This window comes from Mixophyes fleayi, chromosome 1 (genome assembly GCF_038048845.1).
Source record: "Mixophyes fleayi isolate aMixFle1 chromosome 1, aMixFle1.hap1, whole genome shotgun sequence".
Classification (NCBI taxonomy): Eukaryota; Metazoa; Chordata; class Amphibia; order Anura; family Limnodynastidae; genus Mixophyes; species Mixophyes fleayi.
This window is the reverse complement of record NC_134402.1, coordinates 75,140,753-75,165,055: the sequence shown is the minus strand read 5'-3', so window position 1 is coordinate 75,165,055 and position 24,303 is coordinate 75,140,753. Positions and strand designations below refer to the sequence as shown.

The window sequence follows — 24,303 nt, the reverse complement described above, 5'->3', positions numbered from 1 at the left end:
TTCCTTAGTTTTCCTCCCTGTTTAGTTCCACATAACTGTATGTTCTTGCCCTCTTTCAAGTCAGCTCCTCTTCCTTAGAGTTTTCACACTAGATTGTACTTTGATTGAGTTCAGATGTTGGGCTGCAGTATGCACAGAGCTAGGTGTGCTATTATGGCTGTATAGTTATGATCGCTATGGTATTTTTCAAGAGGGTTTTTGTTTTCAGGTAATATTTATAACCCCAGGCTAGTCTTCATTATTTTCCTCTGTGCTTTTTCTTCTCCCTGCCAGCTATTCAGTCATATGTGGGTCAGTGGTTATAGAATACAGGTGTGGGCATGTGCAGATTAATTAAGATGTTATGTGATATCAAACTTTGCACTCAACTTGCAACAAGGATTCCCTTCCCCCACCAGCTCTTATGTATCCATTTAGATAATGCAGGCACAGACAGATTCAGCTCAGAAGCCTGTTGCACACAGCCTGGGTTTTTTCTACTTGCCTCATTTTATTTGTTCATCCAGACAGACACATAGCTCATGGCAATAAAGGGACAGGTGAACTGTTTTATGTATTTACCTCAAGGTCAATATAAAGGGGTTTATTTTCACGGACCTTTTTGTTTAAGGTATTGCCTTATAGCTTTCATACAGTGGGATGCTATTTAGTCTGTCCCCGTCTATGGTTTTGAAGGGGGATACTGATTTGCAAACACTTAATAAGGTTGTGCTCCCCCCTCACTGAGAGCGGTGACCACGGATTTCAGTGCGCCCACGGTCTGCATGCGGGGGAAGGGGTGTCTGCCCCATGCAGGGCCTGTCGCAATTTTTTCTGCCAACACCCCTCCCCCTCTAGCACAGGTGTAAGCTCTTGTGACGCTACACCTCTGCTTAATGCCAGCAGAGTCAGTGTCCTGGATGTGTAATCTCTACCCATTTCAGTACCATATATCAGTTTACATGAGCCAATTGCTTATACAACAGGTTGGGACGAGCCCATTGGGGATCATATCAATAGACTGCTCATTAATGCCTTGGTGACAGGATTTGCAAGTGTGTATCAGAATCTCTGCTGAACTTATAGGGAATTGTATGTGATGGTTGACTGTCCGTAATATAATTGTAATGTATATTTTCGTACGGTCACATCTCCAGGTACTCTGAGTATATCAGTATATGTATGCATATTTCTTACACTTCATTTTGTACTGGTAACAGATGCAGGTCATAGGGATGGGATCTGCTATGAGGAAGGGGAATGCCGGAGCAGCCTTAGTTGACCGGTTTGACGGGTCTGTGAGCTGTGACGGACATACCTCAGCACATTCAACAGTGGAAGGCCAGTTGGCGGCCGTAAAGGGCGGTTTCCATTTTGCAAGGTGAGATTAATATGTATGAAATACTTGGTTACAGCCTTTGTTCTGATAGTTGTATTTCAGTTTGGCATCTTTAGCTCCGGGGACTTCCCTCAGAAACTTGTTAAGTATTTGCGCAAGCAATTGGTAACATGCGAAGATTATCGGGCGCTGAGTCGACGGTCTGGTGTTATGGAGGTTCTCATTGCACAGGGGTGGGAATGGTGCTCTAGCATTGCCTTGATTTCACTAGGTTAGAGTTTATACTTGCACGGATACCCCGATATAGCATGGTGACAAGTCAGGCAGTGGGCAGGAACGAGGAATCAGCCCCCCCCTCTGGCCCTACTGAAGGTAGGGGTACCAATTAGGGTGGTTCACATGAGCCAATGGCTTGAGCGGTACACACTCCAGTTAGAAGTGATGTGCTATCGTTAGGGTAGGTCTAGGCGACCGCTGGAGCACTCTTGAAACCCTCCAGTTTAGTTCATGAGGTTTTATCCGGCAAAGTTCACGGGCAGTTTGCGCTGGGGCGGATGTGCCAAATCCCTCACTTGCCGGGCCTCGGTGGTTTCCCGGTACGGTGGTTCCTAAGCAGGGGCAGGACAGTTTGGGCTGATGCAGCACCCGTTATGGCCGCAGGGTGCGGCAGCGAATTACGCTCCCTGAGAAGTTCTGCAATGTGGTGTAACGATCTGTGAAGCTGTGCTAGACGTAGGGGGAGGTCCGGCAAGAGGTAGTCGGAATTAGTGCTTACCTAAGGTATACGCAGTCTCCTGCTGGTTTATTTAGGTGCCCGATCGCTCCTACACTGGTTTGGCTGTGCAGGCACAGGCCATCAGGGCATCGCTCGTTACTTGAAAGATTTTCTGGGCAGGGAACCCAGTAAGTGCTCAATAGGCAAGGAAATTTTGCTTTAGGTAGGGGCTTGTTTCCCTTCAAGGGGTGTCCCAGTCACGGGCCGGAAGTTGGAAGGTATGAAAATATAGCGGGTGGACTTGGGCATCAAGATAGACAAGTTCCCGAGCCTTGTAGGCTCACCTTAGGCAGGTTTATGAAGCTGGGCCAGTGGATAGCTGAGGTGCTTGAGTTCTAACACCTGGTAACCCCGATTGAGGACGATGAAAGGGGAGATAGATTATACCAAAGTTTTTAATCTCTAAAGTCCGCAGGGGTTGGGCGAGAGAAAGACAGGATCCTCCGGACCAGAGAAGGCCTATTAGTGACCCTTTGTTAGGCAGTATGTGGGCCGCAATCCCGGATATTGCTCGGAACAGCTACGAGGTCGCTTTGTTTCGCGCACCATTTGTGAGGTTATACTTTGGCGCTGCGGGTGAGCGAGCTAGTTCTTCCTTTCGGGCTTCCCCCCTGTTAGGCATGCTCGGGCAACACGTGGTAATATCTAACAGCTCGCTGGGCTGTAAGGTGAGGAAATCCAAATCTGACCAGTGGGGGCGCAGGATTACAATGGTCCCAAGGGTTGGTTGCTCTGTTTGCCCCTATTGTGATAATCAGCCAATTTGCCTCCTTTTAGACCGAGTGGGACTCTACCTTGGTTGGTGCATGGTGATGGTTCGCCTCGCACCAGGTAACAATTTTCTGTGGTGTTTAAAAACACATTGACGGCTGTGGGTCTGGCTTGTGAGCGGTTTGGCACGCATTCATTTTGGATTGGTGCCGCTACATCTGATGCGGTTGCAGGGCCGTCAGAGCCCGCCATATAAAGAACTAGGAGGTGGAAAACTAATGTCTACAAACTTTATTTGTGACCCTCTCTTCTTTCCTGAATTTCTCCTCTCCTTATCTGAAGCTGCGGGCGGATTCACAGGGCTTCGGCTGCTCATGCTTTTGGAAGCAGGGCGCGAGGGTTTTGTCCGTTTTTTCCCTCTAAAGTGGGGCCATGATTGGCTTGTTGGCTCCATGAGGTTTTAATGGTTTTACCCTCGCTTGTGTTTCAGCTCCCCTCTTTGTTTCCTTCTTCTACTTGTTTGAATGCGTACCCCTTGTGTGGTGGACTGCTGAGTTGCCTGTTATGGATGTGCAGGATAGAATCTTGGGGACATGCTGGTCCTTTCTTTTTTCTTCTTCTTAATTTTTCTATTTCCAGCTGCTGAAAAGTGTTGCTGGTATGTGACGCTAACATGGATCTTGTTTTTCACTGACCCCCTTTTTTACAGAACACAGGACCCCGCGGCTGATCTGGGTGTTGGGACACTTGTATGTGCATTGGGCTGCTTTGCATAGGGCTATAGGTGATACTTCAGCTATTCCGGGGTCGGTTGTGGTTCAGTGGATTGGTCAGAGGGGTTTAAGATGGATGGGTTTTCGTAGGTTGTTAGTTAACGAAATTGCTAAAAGTGTTGTGCCTCATGTGTTGGTTATTCATCGGGGAGGAAACGACTCGGGGATAGGTAGGACCGTGGATTTGGAGTTTGTAATTCAGTCGGAGTTGGCTTGGGTCCGTGCCTCCTGGCCTGACCTGTTAATATGCTGGTCGGATATAGTGCCTAGGTTGTCTTGGAGACATTTTAAGGAAGGCAGAGTGGCTGACGAGGTACGGAAGAAGGTGAACTCGGGGACTGCTCATTTCACTTGCTTTATGGTGGAGTGCGTATACAACATCCTCTTATACGTTTTCAGAGTCCTGGTCTCTATCGGTCTGATGGTGTTCATCTGAAGGAGGAAGGCATGCATTTGTTTTTTGAGGATATTTATAAAGGCTTAGCGTGATTTCTTTAGGTGTGGTGGTGGGCCGCGGCTCTTGAGGATCCGGGCGTGGCCGGAAATCGCAGTACAGTCGACGGCCAGTGGTAAGGGCACATGACGGTATTGGGCACGCTTAACCCACCTGTTTTCAAATGGAATAGGTTATTAGTCTCGGTACAAGTACTTCCCGACCGGGTTGACTTGTGGTTGCTTCCGGTAGCCTAGAAAAGGGGAGGGTTCTGTAGTGCCCGGGGCGGTAGCCCCGTTTAGGTAGATATGTGCACCTTGGGGTGTGTGGTTGTCCCCCGTTTGCGGATGCCCCCTGGAAGGCTTGGGGCATCCTGGTTGGCCTGGCGGATGTCGACTCGGACTGCTATTTCTCCACCACCATACCTGGCAATAAATCCAGTGTTACTTTCCCCATACTTAAGTTGTTGTGTCTTTATTATGGTTATGGTTAAAACGATAAGAGTATAATGTAAGGAAAGGTTATCAGCCGTTAAGCATTTCATGTGTCTCCAGTAACCGTACTGTGGCTGACATCACCGCTCACTGCTTACAGCAGACTGTACATATGGGTCACCCGCCCTCAGTGCGCTCACAAGACCACCTAACCCTGTACAGGGGAGGACGGCACAACCCCATTCCTGTATGGCCATAAAGATGATGGGTTACATTAGCACGGCGATATAGTATATAGTAGTATGCCTTTACATCACAAAGTGCATACTAAGCCTGCCTACTTACTGGTGGTTGTAAAATGTGTAAAAATGTTTGTTTTATTGTGTTCACGTTTAGATACATTTACAAGTGTGTTTTAAATATTATACCAATTTAGGAGGGAAAATCCTGATTGGAGGGGAATTCTCAGCAGTCAGTTCCCTTTGCTGGGAGTTTTGTGAGGTATGTCTTGATCATCAAGGTTAATTGGTGCCATGCAAACTGACACTGCTGCCTGCAGCAATGCCATGGTTCATTTAGGTGAGGGACTTGGGGTTAACTTTGTACTTTAGAATCGCTAGGCATTCCCCCCAGAAAATGTGGCATACACCCTTGTGGCTTGACCACAGCCCCAACTTATTGTGAATATGCCCCCTTTACATTGTTTCTATTTGCACCAGGGCAATGGTGTTATTGAAAATGATTCTTAACTATCAGTGCATTTACAATGCTCTACCAGTCCTGTGTCATGACAACAGTAAAGCATCCTGAGACCATTCATGTGTGGGGTTGCTTCTCAGGCAATGGAGTGGGCTCACAATTTTGCCTAAGAGCACAGCCATGACTAAAGAATGTTACCAAAACATCGTTCAAGAGCAACTTCTCCCAATCATCCAAGAACAATTTGGTGATGAACAATGCCGTTTTCCAGCATGATGAAGCACCTTTCCATAAGGCAAAATTGATAACTAAGTGGCTCAGGGATCAGAACATCGTAAATTTGGGTCCATGGCCAGGAAACTCCCAGACCTTAATACCATTGAGAACTTGTGGTCAATCCTCAAGAGGTGGGTGGCCAAACAGAAAACCACAAATTCTGACAAACTCCAAGCATTGATTAGGCAAGAATGTGCGGCCATCAGTCAGTATGTGGCCCAGAAGTTGATTGACAGCATGCCAGGGCGAGTTGCAGAGGTCTTCAAAAAGAAGGCTCAACACTGCAAATATTGACTCTTGACAATTAAATTAAGTTTATGCAAATAAAAGCCTTTGACACTTATGAAATGCTTGTAATTTTACTTCAGTATACCATAGCAACATCTGACAAAAAGGTCTAAAAAACTGAAGCACCAAACTTTGTGAAAACCAATACTTTTGTTCATGATTGTATTTATACGTTTGGATTTAACAACCACGACCTGCTTTATTGACTACTGCTAATGTTGCTGCCTTACCGTAGTGACATGCACTTTCCCAACCAGCAACCACAATTTTTATTGCGCAACTTATGTGTCAACTGCTTAGATTGACTAAGATTTTGTCTAAAATCAAGTGTAGTTTCTGCCTTAGTAAGGGGAAGACATCACCCTCTGAAGGAGCGGGCTGCCTTGGTGTCAGAAGGTGGTGTCTGTGCCTCCGGAGGTCAGGGACCACTGGTTGTGGGACAGGAGCCCTCAACTTCCACAGAGTAAGGCCTAGCCTATTGCACTCATTATTCCTACATGAATTTCTATTTCTTGGTTCTGGCCTGTTGGAATGAGAAACTTTTCCTTGTTTCTGTAGAAGGGGGTGGAGCTACATTACCCATGTACTATAGCTCTTCCTGCTGGCTGGTCCCTCCCCTGACCTCTGATTTTCAGTGCCTCCCCTTCCCTCCTGCCTTCAGACACCTCATCTACCACACTCCCCCCTCCCTGCTACCAAACACCCCATCTTCCACACTTCACCTCCCTGCTGCCACTGGCTCCTACACACTTATATCATTGCTGAAGCAACATAATGTACTCTTAAGGGGATACATTTAACGCTTAGCTTGTTATAAAAACGAAGCAGGATCACACTCATTTGGTCCTCAAATATACGAAAATATGGGGTATCCGTACATTTAAACCTGGGCTAAGAGACAATATTTAGACTGGAAATGCAAAAGGTATCTATTAGGGATATGTTTGACCCTGGGGGCTCCTTATACTACTCTCAGCAAGTATCCAGTAAATACTCCTTAGACAATAAACAATTTTATATGTACCTGTAGGTACGAAACTTTTTCATGACACTGACATAAAATAAAACAAAATGACCAGCACCTATTACCTTAGACAATTTATTACATATTTTGATTTCTCACAAAATCAGAACATTTTTTATATACAAATTTATTACAAACAGATAATGATAGACTCTGGCATCTTACATTCCAAATCTGGCCAGCGGATATACCGGCTATTGACAGTACGACTGTGTGGTTGAGTAACAAGGACCAGATTTTAAAACAATTGTCCGAGTGAGTTACACAGGGTTTATATAAAAACACTTAGGGCTAGATTTACTATCAGGCGTGTTTGTAAACCCGCCGACTTTAAATGAAAAAGTCAGTCTTCATTGCACGACTATGTGCAACAGGGACAGTTTTTTGGTTTACAAAGTCAACCAATAACACTTCGACCCTGTCTGTCTTTAACATACTTGATGGGATCTCAATGATGAATGGTTGGAGGAGGTATTGTGGCCCCGGTACCAAATTGGGTACCGGGGCCACTCCACTATGCAGTCAAGATAGAGGTGTATCAGATATTAAACAACGTTGAGAGTTGCTGCAAAAATTTTTTAAATAATATTGTGGGGAACGCTACACTACGCAGTCCATAAACTTTTTGGGTGGAATTCAGACCCGTGTAGGGTTTTTTAATAATATTGTGGCCCCGGTAAAAAATTGTGTACCGGGCCACCCCACTACGCAGTCCAGAACCTTTTTTTTGGGAATTCAGACCCGTGGAGGGTTTTTTAACTATATTGTGGTGACCACTCCTCTACACAGTCCAGATACATTTATTGGTGCGAATCATACAAGTTCAGGGTTTTTAATTTATATTGTGGTGACCCACTCCTCTACGCAGTCCAGGTACATTATTCGGTGTGATTCATACCAGTTGATGGTTTTCTTATTATATATATTGTGGTGACCCACTCCTCTATGCAGTCCAGGTACATTATTGGTGCGAATCATACAAGTTCAGGGTTTTTAATTTATATTGTGGTGACCCACTCCTCTACGCAGTCCAGGTACATTTTTTGGTGCGATTAAGACCAGTTGATCGTTTTCTTATTATATTGTGGGGACCACTCCACTACACAGTCCAGAAAGATACCTCGTTGCAACGTTTTGGACTAATAACTATATTGTGAGGTGTTCAGAATACACGGTAAATTAGTGGAAATGCTTGTTATTGAATGTTATTGAGGTTAATAATAGCGTAGGAGTGAAAATAAGCCCAAAAACTTGATTTTTGAACTTTTTATGCTTTTTTCAAAAAAAATCCAAATCCAAAACCTTTCGGAAGATGTTTTGCGAAACAAATCCGAACCCAAAACATCGCAAAAATCCGAATCCAAAACACAAAACACGAGACACCAAAAGTCGCCGGTGCACATCCCTACAATAAAGTGTGGAAAATATGCTAAAACACAGTTTCATGCACTGTTATCCTTTCTTTCCAGTGCATTTGTGTGAACAAGCCTGAATCTGTATAGAGGAGATTATAATGTTTTACAATTCATATTTTCTACCTGTTTCAGATGCACTTCAAAACTTGGTTGGACAACAGAACGCCCGTCATGGTATAATTAAAATATTTAATGCACTCCAAGAACACAAAGCCAATAAACATCTGCTTTATGTAAGCATAGCAGTTTTCCTCATCTCACACCCTTTATTTACTTGTTGTTGTTGTTTCATATGTATAAGGGCATTAATGACTTAGGCTAATATCTCTCAAGCCTGTTTGTAGAACTTGTCATGTAAAGGCTCTTCAGCTGACCTGGTTTATTGAGGGGTAATACTGACTTTAGATGATATACACTTTATTATTCCTTAAATATAGAGAAAAAACATTAAGATGGTGCATATGTTGAACAAAAATATATATTTAAAAATGTACACTTGTTAATATGTGCTGTTGGCATTAGTACCAATTCTAATATACAGTTGTCTTCAGTATCACAACTTATGGGGCACCGTAAGCCCAAATCTTCAAGTTGTAAGTTACATGGGTTGGACGCTAATGCAGACTAAGCTGGGAACGGGCTGGAGCAGTTCTTACAGGAATTAATGCTCTTTAAAGAAAACTCCACCATTAGTTTTTGTTATTTAAATATGCCCCCAAATAAAGTAAAAAGGGGTGTCCAATTCCCTCACCTCTTTAGCTAAAGCCAAGAGTTGACTCAAGTGAAATTGTGATAGTTTGTGCTGCAGGGAAAATGATCACACTGCAGAGCTGTCCATAGCATAACATTCTCCATAGAGCTCTATTGTTGGGTTACGGACAGACTTAGTCCTCCTGCACCGAGGGCTGGGGAGCGAGCAAGCACTAGGCACCTGGTAATGTGGGAGAGGGGGTATTTGCAGTACATGGGGGCAATATCTAATTAATAGGCGCTCTACTAAAAGTGGAAATTGACTTTTAAGGCAACTAAATTGTACTATTTTTATTTATTCATTTTTAGTTTGGGGTGTGTATGTAAGAAAATGTTCATTACTTGCGCTCCACCGACCTGAAGGGATCCACAGTGCCAGCAGTAGATCCTTTCTCCTGCTCGGGGTGGGTTTATTCTTGAGCACTGAAGGAACCGCCGCATCAGGGAGAGCCGGTCTTATTTATTTTAGGTGGATTTTGTCTTTAAACCACTTTAGCCACAGTTTCTGCTCCCAAAGCAAAATAAAGATGCAGTGAGGCTGTGATTGATGGCGCTGTTTGTCTCTTCTCCTCAGGTGCTGATGGAAGTGCTTCTTGTAGAACTATGTCCAGAAGTGAGGACACATTTAGAGCAGCTGAAAGCTGGCACAGCCTGTGACAGCACAAAGTGAACCACTACTACTAATGTCTGTGTAACAATAGACATGTTAATTATTTTCCTCTTTTCCATAGAGGGCTGAGTGAGAACTTCTTTTCCTCCTGTGTCTTTTTTTCTTATTTTATGTGACATTTACAGACTGGGGAGGCCGTGGCTGTAGTAAGTGTAGAAATAAGAAGATAATGCTGCACTGTTTTATTTAAAAAATGTTATTTGGTTACATTCTCTTTAGAATATGACCTACAATGTTAATGTACTGTAAGGACAGGGGGCATCTTTTAACCAGTTCAGTGATGTGTGGGACTGTGAAGACGCTGGACATACACGATGGTGATAAAAGACTGAATGTTGTACAGATCATTTCCTCATTGAGGATCCTGAACATTCCTTTATTATTTCCGGTGTATTGAAGAATGTTTTGTGCAATACTTTATGTAATGTTATTGTGAATATTTTATTCTTTATTGCTTTTATTTTTACCAAAGACTGCCCATTATTTAAACTATTTGTAAGCAATAAATAAAAAAAATGAACTAATATGTGCTTGCTTTTAATAGCTATAACGGAGACTTGGGTAAATAGTTCTCATTTGCTCTGGAACGGTATAGTTCATTGTATGGGATTTAGTATACTTGTCACCTATTCACAGTGGAGACAGCCATCATGTGTGCTAACCAATATACAAGAGAATTCAGCCAATCCATTCCCTAGGAACTAGTGACAGCACAAAGGCAATGAGGCACTTCATTTTTTTTTTTATTATTTTTTTTTAGCTTTATGGTACACGCAACAATCTGTAAAACTGTCTTTTTATTGCGCAATCTGTACACAAAGTACAATCGAAACGTGATACACTTGACACGGTGACCATGTGCACAAAAGAGATGACTTGATTGTGATTGTTCAATCTGCCAACATGGTAAGAAGTTCTGGGCGATGAAAGTTTTCAAATGATCGCTAATCCTATTTCTGAATGATCTTTTTGATAAAGACATTGTGTACTATATTTGACAGATCTTCTCTAATATGATTGTATTAGAAAATGTGTTCAGTCGGCACCATGGGCTTATCACAAAGTAAGTGGCACATACTGCTGATTTGAAAACAGTGATTTTCTGGGCACTGAATACCACCTGTCTACTCATAGAAAAATAAATAAATACATTTCAGTATCAACCTTTTCTCCACTCCAGGGTAAAAACAAGCAGCGCGATCCCCAAGCACAATAGTGTCCTTCACATTTTTGTAACGAAACAAAACATTCTGACACATACACAGACCAAGGTAAAGCACCAGCTGCTGTCCACAGTATGCTTCATTGTGAGGAATAATTTGGAACCCAAAGAGCCCATGCATTGTAATGTATGATGCTTTAGCTCAGCTTTTTAAGGAGTTTTGTGAGCTTTTAGGATGAATTGAATAAATCAGGTTTTTCATAGGGGGTAATAGTCATTACTTCTGCAGCTTATTGGATACAATATTTTAATATCGGATAGACTTTAGATTATGAGATCTTGCATAATCAATGACAGCCATATGCTAATGATTTGCCTGGCCAGCTTCCAGTACAAAGGCATCGTCATACTACAGCTGTATTACCAACCTTTATCAGTCACGTGGAAACTGCTCTTTTATTCTCTAACAGTTATATGGGCTGGAAATATTACTCAATAAATACAATAATAATTTATTTTCATCTAGACATCGTATCAAGAGATATAATTCAGTCTGATTCGTAAGTGCTGTAAACGCACTGAAATGAGGCCTGGAAAGGCTCCGCTATATCTTCTCATAAATGACGTCACATTGCAGATCACTGGCCACATCCGGATCCAAGAGGCAAGCCTGAAAGAGAGGACTAGTTAGGGTAATACTACACATAGAGGAAGAAATACTCCATATTGTGTGACACTTACTGGGCTATACACCAGTGTGGTGCAAAATCCATCATTTTTTTTGCTTGCGTGTTTTGAGAATTATAAGTAATAAACAATGTATAGAGTATGATTTCATTATTGGTTTACAAGACCCCGGATGATTATAAGTGGGATATTCTTTGACTAATGTATCTGTACATTCTGCATCTTTTCTTGAGCCTAGATATGAATGTATGAACAAATCCGTATACTAAAGGCATGGCCCAACCCCCTGATATCATACATTCAATCACAGCCCACCAGGCCTCATGTACATAAAGCACTTGATGAATGCACACTGCAGAATGCTTTAGTTTTCAACCACTGCGTCTGATTGGTTTGCTGACGGGAGACACCCCCCACAAACTAGTGCACCTAGGTGGAAAAGTGTAAAGAGCTGGGACTGTGTAAAAGTGTAAATATTGCATCAAAGTCCAGCATCCTGCCACTTTAGAAACACCCCTTTCATTAAACTGTTCTGTTTTCCTCCTTGATTTTATCTAATTAATGCCATAAATAAATCATGACAGTGAGGGGACATCACAACTTTTTATTTTAAAAATGTGCCACTTTTGTGTGATTACATTGGCCAAAGTGGGCCTAGTAATGTGCTTATATGCTGAAGTGTGACTGGAAAGGGCAGTGTGTCCCACTAAAAGTACAGGACAAGTACAGATCTCCATTCCTTTTTTTTTCTCATTGCAACAATCACACTCCATACAATAAAATATTGTGTTTGCCCTGCATAGGTTCACCAGTATGCCAACTCCATACTGTGTCTCGGTCTGTGGAAACGTCTCAAAATGCCGCCATCTTGCTCCACCTACATATGCACTTTGGTGGGAATAATGGTGACAGCTGGACCAAAACTGATGATCTACTGCACATCAGGTGTTTTGCACCCTGTAACTGACATCCACTTTGTACATCCGAACCATTTATAAGCTCATCAAAACACACACGTTATCACAATACACCTTCTAAGTCCTCCAACAGATTATTACCCACTTGCTCCAGCCACGACTGTCCACCTCTCTTGTATACTAAGAGGAAGTTGCAGTTGACAAAACATTGATTGTATTTGGGGAACACAAATAAAATGTATGTTTGTACAAAAAACTGCCTTATAATAAGTCCTACTGTCACTGAGGAACTTGGCTCCACAACAATTCAATGTAGATGGGTTTGGACCCCAGGAATACCAGTAGGTGAAGCAATTCAATCTTCAATTGAGATTTCTAAAAATGTAACCAATGGATTGGATAATTGAGTTGCTATAGATTGATACATTGGCTGAAACGATAAAGCATAAAGGCTTTATCGTTTCAGCCAGGACTGGAGTAATCCATCCCGTCACCTCTGCACAATATCCCCAATTTAAAACTTTATCAAAGGGGTATTTAAATTCCACCTCCAAAGATATCTGACTGCTCCCTATAGAATCTCCCTCATTAACTCTCTCATATGCCCCCTGTCATCAATAACACCTTGGCTGAATCCCTCCTATACCGATGGAGAAAATTGTGAATAGGTATCTCCTAGAGGAAAATCTCCTGTTAGTTTGATAAATATTAAAATGGTTAAGGAACAGAAATCTAACTGTTGCCGGTATTCGCGGCTGCTCTGCCGTCGTTGGCAGCTACCTCCGGATTCAGTGACGTCAGAGACTGGTGTTTCCCCAACAACTGCACTGCATCTGGCGGGATCTGCAGAGGAACGGATCTAAATCTCTTCCTCTCCTACCTTCTCCATATTATTTACTAGCCCCTGCTCCGCTGACATATCACATGGGGTGCGCACATGACCTGCGTGCCCTCTCACTGTACAAGAAACAAGACAGAATATTCTGCCTCTCCAACTCAGCACCAGTAGACAGAGGTAAGTGTTGGAGGGAGGAGGAGACTCTTACAGTAATAGGGGTGGAGTCTGGACTATTTATGTGAGGAAGGTTACTAATCATCATGGGTAGTGTGACCGGATGGGCATACTTCACCACCCGGTCTGTACGGGGGAAGAGGAAAGAAGGGATGCTCTTCCTGCACAGTTTATCTGGGTTTTCTTCTCACCATCAGAGAATTCCGCTGCCACCACTAGACACAGCGAAGAGCTTACTTCTGGTGTAGGTGGTATAGCTGCTGCAGTGCCTCTTTGCTGTGGGCTGGATAGTACCTCCTGACTGCTTACTATGGATCAAGACTGCTGGGTAGCTGGCAGAGCATTGACACAGAGACGCTGGGTTCAACACAGACGGGCAGGGGAACGTATTAGAGTGTAAGCTCTTATCTGTTGGTCACAGAATCTTCAAGCAGTGATGTTTTATTGCTCAAGAGCCCTGACAAGGAGTTTTACACGCTATTTTGAGGTGCTAGCGATTCTCCAGAAGTTACAAATGTAATGATACAAAACATGGTCAAACAGTGCTCTTTTTATATGGATTCTGACTCCTATCTTAGCAGGGAATAAAACAGCCCCCTTTTCCGCCCAGGCACCAAAGAGTCTGAAATATTACAAAGATTAGTATCAGGATGTAATATGTTCTCTAAACTTAAATTTTAAATGCAATTTATACTTAAAGTTTACACCCATCTGTTTTTTCCCAATTCACTTGCTGCCTACATTGTTCAGAGTTCGTCTATCTTTTTAACAAGACAGGATACAGATACCCCCTGCTGTGTATTCAAGGGCTTGGTCACTCACAGATGAAAATGGTCTAATTAGCATAACTGGTATTTCCTCTAGAAAAGTTTGAAAATCGCGTTACAAAATCGTCTCAGAAGTTACAAAACAAATTTCCTCCAACATTTGCCTATTGTATCCGAAATCAGTACATTTCTATTACAGAAAAATAACAGTATCAAAAAAATCTGTACAGTTGCAATTCTAGAAATTGGCACCTGCGCCACTAACTGAAATAAATTTCTACAATAAGTTATTTCTACATGATCCAGCCAGAGTAGAATATATTATTAATAGGGACACTTTATCTGATGGTGGGAACTATTGAATTTAATGGTGGGGTCAAGGTAATACTCATTAAAGGTGGTGTGATTTGATTAATTTATGCTGGGGCTGCTTGGGGGCTATTAATTGAATGTGGGGCTGAGTTTGGGAGAAGGAGGACTATTTATTAAATGATGATAGATACTAATTATTTAATTTTGGGGCAGTATGGGGGGAAACATTCAATTACTAAATATGAATGCTACTTAATGCTAAAGCATTTTAGGGGAGAAATATTTGTATTTATTAAATGTGAGTGCCATTAATGTAATGTTCGAGAGGGAAATAGGGGTATTTAATAAATGTGAATACTTTTAATTGAATGGCAGTGCATGTTGGGGGAATAGATCTATTTATGAATGCTGAATGCTATTAATTTGATAAGGCTGATTAGGGAAAATAGGTCTATTTAGTAAATGTAAATGGCCATCGTATAATGTCGGAGCTGGTTCCAGGTAGGAAGGCCTAATTATTAAATATGGGTATTACTGATTTAATATCATGGCTGGTTGAGGGGAGGGGGGCCTAGAGAGATCAATAAATGCTACAATTCCCATATTTCTTGTGTCTATTCTTTTATCCAAAGAGGGCACTAGTCCAGGATCCCGACAAGCAGCAAATGAGCTTTAGAAGTGACAGCAGCAGGTAGTGAAAGAAACTGAAAAAACAAATTCCCAGGAGCAGACAAACGGTAGTAATTCATAAATGTGAAATAAATTTGTGCAAACCATGTACCTAGTGGTCCACATGCACAAATGGATACAAACTCTAGTGAGCAAAATAATTGTGGGTTTTAGGCATACCACTATGGTAAATATACGGACTGCGCTAATTGCTTGAACCTTTTGTTTATATGACGTTATCAGTGCACTAATTACAAATGTATTTGGTTTTATTTTATGTATGGATCCAGTTTTATGTATCATATCTGCAATTTACTTTCCAATACAATGGAGTGCATGTGGACCACTAGGTACATGGTTTGTACAAATTTATTTCAGATTTATGAATTACTACTGTTTGCCCGCACCTGGGAATTTGTTTTTAAAATGATATTCTGGGGTTTAGGGACCACTTCCCTCCATCTCACTCCCCCTAGGCACCAATTATCACCCATACATTTTGTATAGGGAAGCGCGGGCCCCCCAAACACTACTGCGTATTAGGTAGTGGAAGCAGCAAGAACAGGTAAGTGCGAGCAGGACGAAGGTGGGTCAGTGCCTAATTTGGGTGACTGTCCTGACTGCAGGGAGAGTCAGGAGGGATGTCCTGCTTCACACGGCTCTGCTTGTGAAGGGGTAGCTGTGTGCACCTAACAGTGACGCTCACAGCATTAACCATGTACTTAACTGAATGGGCGAGTATTAGAGAGCTGGCTGTCATTCGCTAAAGTGATAGCCATGTCCCTTGTAGGATGATCATGGCCACTCTAGCGGTGTGGCATGGAAACCCTTCTAAAAAATCCATGACAAACATAATAATGAAAAACAAGTAACAACTTACTTTTGTGTAGTAAGGCTTAGCAGCTGCGATGTCTTGTTTTATGCCCAAACCACGATGGAGGCATCTAGCCAGGTAGAAGTTGGCCATAGCTATTCCTTTGGCTATGTAGGCAGGAAGGCAATCCGTAGCCTCTGCTATCAGGTAAATGTTGTCATATTGTACAACCCTGTATAACAGTAAAAGTCAAATTAACTTAGATGACACCAACAGTGAAAGTATAGAAAAATAGACTGCCTACCATACACACACACAACATGTAGAAAATAATGTGTGTAAACATCAAATGCTAAACACATTTCATATCAGCAATACACAGAATAAGCATCTTAGACTGATAAACTTCTATATTATTATCATTATTTCCAGGACTGTCAATAGTAGAGGATCTCTGGAACTGGGCGTGGGAAAATGATCAGTATTGTTAGGAACAAAATGTAGAAAACTATACACTGAATTAAGACAGCGGGATTGAAAAAGTGGAGATGTTGCCTATAGCAACCAATCATATTCTAGCTGTCATTTTGTGGAGTGCACTAAATAAATGACAGTTAGAATCTGATTGGTTGCTGTAGGCAACATCTCCACTTTTTCAAACCCGCAGTTTAGTAAATCCAGCCCAAGGACTGCTCACTGCCTTTGCTGATAATTACCTGTTACTACATATCCTAGCAGGAGTGCACGTTTCCCTGCATTTACACCAATGTGCACCCAGGTGTTCACAGCAAAGGTTCCTGAATTTATCATGTATACATACACGTGTTCTTTATGTGTGCCCCTTGTCTGTACAGGATGCGTTAACCTTCAGTAAATGTATATTTAAATATGTCCCCAAACAGATAAAAATATACCAGGTTGTGTTCAGAGAAACACAGCACACGCCTGTAATTGCCTGTGTATATTATGTAACAGGGCTAATATAGGTACTTTTTCACCTGTATTTTCATTAGTTATTAATGACCTGTACTGATTTTCAGTAACTTATTTATAACAGCTTATTTGCTTTTGTTTTTAGTTGTGGGATATTGTACATAAGTGAATATCAATTGTATTTTACTATTTTTCTGTGTGCAGCACTTGGGTAATTTTTGAATACAAATTGTGGGATGCACAACATTACCAACAGGGGGCAGCACTCAGCAAGTATGTTATTTTACAGTGCCATGCATGAACAGCTGTAGCTAAGCTTCTTGTTTCAACGCTATCTGCACATCGCACAATTAAGGTTGAGAATGTGGTTGTAATTTATCCAACAGTGTCATGCTTTTTATGTATATTTGCTGGTAAAAAAAGAAAATGTGGTTATGAAACGTGTAAGTAGACAGTATATGATAATACTAAACATCCCCTGACAGCAGCAAGATCTTACATCTTAGCCAGTTCAGCTGCTTTTGTGAACATCTTTCTGTGATAGTAGAAGCCGACCAGTTGCCCCTGTGCATATACGTTTCCACGCTCTGACGCTTCCTTCAGACACTCCATAGCAGACGGCAGATTCCTCTTTATTCCCTGTCCATACAGATACATCACACCAAGAGCTCCCTGTGACTCCAAACTTCCATTGCCACAGGCTTCTGAATGCCAGAAGAAAGCCTGTAAGAGACCAGATGACAATGTGCTCACCAGCCGCAGCTGACATAAAACATTAAGATAAACATGACAGGTGCTGAGATTTGTATGGGTTTAGGAAAATGCCACAGTTCATAAATGTGTCCTATTTAATGAATTTCAGTTTAATTATGGGACCTGGAATCTGTGTTTCTAGAAGTGGTAGCGCCACCTGCTGGTGGGTTTATAATTCACTGCAAATTTGGAGCTTCTACATTCAACAACATTTATCATATCACTTTTTAAATACACAGAGGGAAATACAAACCTACTAGTAAATATGGAAAAGCACATACAATAGGTTTAAAGACTAATTGGTTTTGTGAGAGGTGAAAGCAGCAGTGGCCCAAGTTGGACACGTCTCTATATAAAGCGGTGGAGGCCTTGTAGCTTCTGGATATCCATCCAGCTTGTAATGTTATAGGTCTAGTCTAAGAATGAAAGAAATCTCAGAAAGACATTGTGTAAAGCAGTGTTGGGCAATAGGTAGAGTAGGGCTGCCAAATTTTAGCCCGGGGGGCCAAGACTTGACTCAGCAGCTTATTGAGAACATTTTAAAGGAAAAAAAAAGCAGTCCAAGATAGCCCACTAAGGGCCATCCTGGGGGCATATGCCCCCCTGCCCGCCCCTGGCAATAGGTGGCCTTAATTAGCGAATGGGAGCAGCCAGCTTCATCATGTGACCTCATCAGCACAACGCAGGGAGGGCACGCAGCACATCCAATCAGGAGGGGAGCAGAGTACAGTGTATTCTGCACTACATGTGCTCCCTCCTTCCTCAGTGGGGAGGTGTGAGTGGCACGTGGTTGCATTTTGGAGCAAGTGAGGGTTATCTGGGGGCATGTCGGGATGACTGATGTGGGGGTGCTGAGATTATGTTATTACTAGCTGTGAATACCACAACGGGATGGACATAGTTTTGTGCGAGTCTGTGAAGGCTACGAGCAAACTCATGGGTTGTATCCATCTCTTTACCTGGTCTCTGCCATATTTTTTGTCCTCTCTGCCCCCTATGACATCATACTTCACCCCCAACGGTGCCCTATGCCATGCCCCTAAATTAATCTATTGTAACCTGTTTATCACATCTCAATAAAAAGAGCTCTCGAAGAAGATAAAAGGTATTATGAGAAAAAGAAAACAGTATATAAACGTTCATGAACAGTGAGCTCTGCAAGCAAACTACATGCACCATCAACATACAACTTCTAATATGACCCCCTTTCCCCCACAGATAACTTTTTCTGCTCCTGAATTTCACACTTTTCTTCCAGCTGCAATAACGTGAGCAGAAAGTAATCATAGGACCAGGCTATTGCCTTGCAGTGAAGTAGGTCATGTTGGAAGCGAGGTAGATAAGTAGAAGCACTCAGCACTTTTTTGCTAGTGATAGTGTGATGACATAACGCAAATCACCTTTTTCAGATTGGTGTTTGGAGCTTGTGAATAGAACATTCCCAGCACACTCTGGGCCTTCACACTGGCTTTGGGGTTTCCATCATCAGCAGCAATAAGCCACCACCTAGAGTGAAAAGAAAGTATATGAATAACATGACCTGGTTGTTCTCTAAGCTTCTCAGAAAAAAATAATGACCTCTCTGCTTCTTCGTCAGAGCGAGCCATCCCATAGCCTTCAAAACAGGCTCGTCCTAGATTGTAGGCAGCTGCGTATTTCATGTGTGCAGCACGAGAGCTGCTGGAGCTGACGATTCTTTTCATGTACTCCACTCCTCTCTTCTGATCACAGACAAATGGAGAATAGAGTTACTATAATAGTCATATGTTTTCATTCTTCACGTTACTCAGGTGACTGTGTAACATACATGTGTAAATATACATAACATACATCAAAGTTATTAGCTTGTAATGCAACCGTCTGTTATGTTGGTGTAAGTGTAAATCAACAGATCTCTTTAATGTCTTTGGAGCAGATGGTTATTTTCTGGTTGATACCATGTATCTCCAGTAGATGGCAGTGTTTAAGTGTTAGTTAGTTTGGGAAAGCGGCTTCAAATGGTAGATATCAAAATATAATTTGTATGATCCTTGTTTAATTTTACGAGCAGGGACTGGCTGGAAAATTTTAGCCCGGGGGTCAAGACTCGGCTCAGCAGCCTATTAGGAACATTTTAAAGGAAAAAAAATGTAGCCCCGTGTGTTAAGGAATTTAGACTGTAAGCCCCAATGGGGCACGGACTGATGTGAGTGAGTTCTCTGAACAGCGCTGCAGAATTAGTGGCGCTATATAAATAAATGGTGATGATGATGATGTAGCCCTGTGACCCAGCCCATGGTAGCCAACTATGGGACTGGCCCCTGGGGGTGTCCCCCAGCCCCTGATTATTAGAATGAAACCATAGTTTGTCACTGAGAAGTTATTTCATAACTATGTTGTCAATACATTAACTATTACATTTACAATTGTATTATAATAGCGGGAACCCAGGACCAGACGTATCTGTTGGCAAAAGGGACTTGTACTTGCCTGTTGTCATTCTATTTCCTGATGCACATTTTAATGTTTTTGGCAATTACATTTATTTTCTATTACATTTTTTGTGTGCAGTTCGAGAAATGTTTAAAAATATATTGATGTTAATGAGCCCTAATTAATGTGGTTCTTTAATGTATATGTAAGGTGCAATAGAAATAGGACAAATAGTTGTTAGTGGTGTCACTTTCCCCGCTGTGTTCTAGAATCTTAGCGCTGCAGCATGTTCTATTCTACATGTACGACAGAGCCATTATTGTAAACGGAAAGGTGTAATTACTACTGATCTGTGAATTACAATACACTTATGAGAGACAAAAGAAACTGAAAGGATAAGTTTTATAAATACGTAGTAGTGAGATCTATTCACGTACATGATCACTATCCACAAACATCACTGCAAAAATAACCTAACAACTGTGATCAACAGATTATGTGGACATGTCTATAGGATGCAGAGAAAGAGGGGCGTAATTAGACATTTGTAGGCCCCATAACAACATTTTCTACAAAAGCGGCAAAAACATGTCGGTTAATTTAGAGAACATTGTCTTATTTCTTTTTAGAAATGCGTTATACTTTTCACATGAATTGGTCACTTTCATCATCATCTATTTAAATAGCGCCACTAATTCCGCAACGCTGTATAGAGAACTCACTCACATCAGTCTCTGCCCCATTGGAGCTTACAGTCTAAATTCCCTAACATACACACAGACAGAGAAAGAGACTAGGGTCAATTTAATAGCAGCCAATTAACCTACTAGTATGTTTTTGGAGTGTGGGAAGAAACCCACGCAAAAACGGGGAGAACATACAAACTCCACACAGATCGGGAATTGAACTCATGAACCCAGCGCTGTGAGGCAGAAGTGCTAACCACTAAGCCACCGTGCTGTCCTAACTTTAAACCAAAATCTCAATATAACTTTTTCCCCTTCAGTGTATATGATTTATTGCAGTAAGTTGGTATATTTGTTTAGCAATAAATAATCACAAGATGTCACAGACACCTCATATCATATTGTTGAGCCAACAATGGTATATTTACCCAAATCCAAAATGCCAGAAGCCTTTGTTGTTCATTATAATAATTGAAAAAAAATAAAAAATGTCCCAATAGGTGCTAAGTAAAGCTCAATAACAAAACAACTTTTCTAAATATTATGACAGTAAATATATTCCTAATGTTAGGAGCATTAAAGAAATGGCGTATATGACTAGTGAAATTCACTTTTGACATCTGTATAACTCACATTTAAAGCAGGCTATACATTGAGGTACATTTTGTGTATGGGTCAATACATAGTCTGCTTCCAGCAAGTAACACCCTGATTGCACCCCACATGCTATCTTAATGCATTAATCCACACACTTACCTGTGTAAATGGGTACAAACAAATGTCATTGCTATTGCGGTTCTACTTTGTAACTGGACCCTAATGATCATCACCAAAAGGAATAGTTCAATTTCGAACATCGGACCAGAAACCGATATATCTATATATTTATGTTTTAATTTATAGATTACAATATTCAACTAAAAAACCCACAGAAACTGGAAGTAACTTTTTATATTACTGAAATATTTCAAACTGATTTGGACTTCTGTTGATATGTACTTGATCTTCAGGAGTTCCTAGACCATCATAGTGCATCACTCCAGCCTGATATAGAGCCTGATAATCCTCAGCTTTAATCTTCTCAAACTGCAATAAAGCATCTTCATACCATCCCTACAAGACACCAAAGTAGAGAAGCAGAATGAGAAGACGCTGCTCATTGTGTCTATCTCTGGACCGGAAAATACTTCAACTCCAAATGTCATTTTTTTGTAATAAGAAGCCAAAACAGAGTAAAATATATTACAACTTAAGAAAGCAATGCAAATTTCTCATGATGAAAGAGAAAAGGGGGAACTATAGAAATGATGAAATGAATAGAAAGAAACCAGAAGAAAATAGTTAGGGAAGTATAACCTAATCTCATCTGCAGTGAAGCTTTCTGAAGGAGATGCAACAATAAGAGGTCATTCACACACATGCGCTGGGGAAATGGGTAAAACGAATAAAACTAACGTGTGATTTATACATGGCTTTGTGATACATTCGCCACGCGTTTCTCAGATGTTGTGCTTTTACCAATCTCGTTAATGAATGAGAAATAGGTCAATGCACCTTCTAAAATTTAAAATACACCTGCAACGGTGGTAAAAAAAAACATTCATCCTATTTTTAATGCGGTTCTCAGGTGTCCGTTAATGGGAGAAAAACACATTAACAGTGGGTAGGTGTGAACGATCACTAAATGCAGGCTCCAACTTGGGCAAGTGGCCACAACAAGCCTATATCAGGGTTTTAAATAACATTCCTCATTTTTGCAAACAACACTTATAAAATTAGAGTTTACTTTTGAATCAGGATAAATATAAAAAAAAAATGTATATGGCTAGTTAGATACTTTGATACCTATCTGATTAGTATTTCATTCATTACTGATATTCCTTCCACATAATGGAAATGTCTTACCTCTTCAAAGTAGAGTTGCCCAAGAAGGAAAGCTGGCATATTGGCCCCTTCCTTAATTCTTCCTTTTAAATAACATTCTGCTAATTCTAGTAATTCAGCACGTCGATTACCTGACAGAACAATGGATACAAACATGTGTGAGTTCTATTTCCTGTTCCAATAAGTGTTTGTAAAGTTTACAACAAGAAGATTATGTACAGACTTTAGCAAGTGAGAAAAAGGTCGTAGATTATATTACAATATTAAAGTCAGAGCAATAATTACTCATTACTCCATATTAGGTGGGAAAATCAAACAATAACTATTCCAAACATTAACTAAGATGTATACATATATAATATATATAGTTTTGTTTTTTTAATGTTTTCATAGTCTAAGCAAGATTAATATTAATCATTTCGAATTTCCCCCATTTTAGCAATAGCCTGGCTGGAGGAAATCTGAAATAAGTTTAGAATGAGTATATTTAGGCACCTATGCTATAGCTTTATTTAGTAACGTCTCTGATGGACACTTAGGAAGTTTCAGCGGAGTAATCAAATCTATCATATAGTAAATGTGCATCCAAAATGTACAGACTATAGGAAAACTCCTGTAAATATGGTACTTGGTGCCCTCCTGACCACATTCACCAACCAGAAGGGATAATTCTATACCAGGGAACCATAGCAGAACCTTATTGCCATCTTCTACATGTGAAACATTAAGCGAGCTCCTGAGAGTAGCATACCAAATTTTCAACCAATTCTCCATTATCAAGCTCTCTCCACAGTCTGACTTCTAACATAGAGGACAGTTTTTGACTTGGCGACCTTAAAATGCATAGAATGTAAGGCAGCACAAGTCCTCTATAAACTATATCTCCTTCCAGTGCCTCTGGCATGGTGAGCTAATCCTCGGCTCCACTGATAGATGACCTCTGGATTGTAGAGCAGGATGCTGCTGTAGCTTCTCCGTGCTGTCCCTTAGAGGCTATGTGAAATGTAACACCAAAATAAACGCACTCACTCCATTCTCATACTGAAACGGTATCTTTATAAACGCTGGCAGCAAAAAAGTATAAAGAATGAGAATGTGTAAGCAAGTCAGCTGGAGGCCCAAGTAGATTTGAACCTGAGACATGAAAAAGCAATAACTGAATTTCTGCAGTAAAGGAACTTTAAGATAAAAGTAAAAAAGGTTTATTAACAAAATAAATGCTAGCTCTGTGATGATATGATCATCAAATTTCAAGTCTGAAACTCTGCCCATCAGTGACAAAACAGTTACTTTTATGAACAGTGAACAAAGTAAGTTGCATTACAAATCAAATGCCATATTACAATTGGATGAGGTAGTATATAGGCGTTCTACAGTCCACTGAGGTCCCCAGTCTGCGATGGGGGTTTTAAGAATTGAGGAATGTCTTTGTTCAACAGCAGTAAATTAAAAATATCTGTTCTTAGAATTGACTCTTCCATCTGATGCTCACATCACAAATATAATTGCAGCAAAAAGACCAAATCAATCAAATAAAATGATAAAATTACAATATAAATAAAATACATATATATTTCATGTTAATATATTGGCTTCATCCAAAATACCTTTGACAGACAGCACTTCCTTAATGGTACTTCTTTAGAGGCATTAACAAGGTTCATACCTCTGAGAAGCCTGATTAATGCCTGCAACCCATTTTTATTCTCAATACTGTTTTGACGCTTTC

General features: G+C 41.0%; 1 protein-coding gene and 1 long non-coding RNA gene across 2 annotated transcripts in view; one reads left to right on the top strand and one right to left on the bottom strand.

Annotated features, from left to right (window-relative positions):
• The first annotated feature begins 229 nt into the window (after positions 1-229).
• Positions 230-9,831, top strand: LOC142104666 (uncharacterized). The gene is made up of 3 exons (XR_012679618.1): positions 230-1,360; positions 8,279-8,379; positions 9,471-9,831. It is a non-coding gene; the product is annotated as an uncharacterized LOC142104666 (long non-coding RNA).
• A 1,397-nt stretch (positions 9,832-11,228) lies between these two features.
• LOC142139361 (LRP2-binding protein-like) overlaps positions 11,229-24,303 on the bottom strand; it is a 40,204-nt gene continuing 27,129 nt past the window's right edge. Inside the window, exons 3-9 of the mRNA XM_075196899.1 lie at positions 22,596-22,705; positions 21,690-21,803; positions 19,171-19,313; positions 18,993-19,098; positions 17,339-17,562; positions 15,973-16,138; positions 11,229-11,398 (exon numbers count right to left, since the gene is read on the bottom strand). Of these exons, the coding sequence (XP_075053000.1) occupies positions 11,333-11,398; positions 15,973-16,138; positions 17,339-17,562; positions 18,993-19,098; positions 19,171-19,313; positions 21,690-21,803; positions 22,596-22,705 (929 nt within the window). The 3' untranslated portion in view covers positions 11,229-11,332. The remainder of the gene's footprint in view (positions 11,399-15,972; positions 16,139-17,338; positions 17,563-18,992; positions 19,099-19,170; positions 19,314-21,689; positions 21,804-22,595; positions 22,706-24,303) is intronic.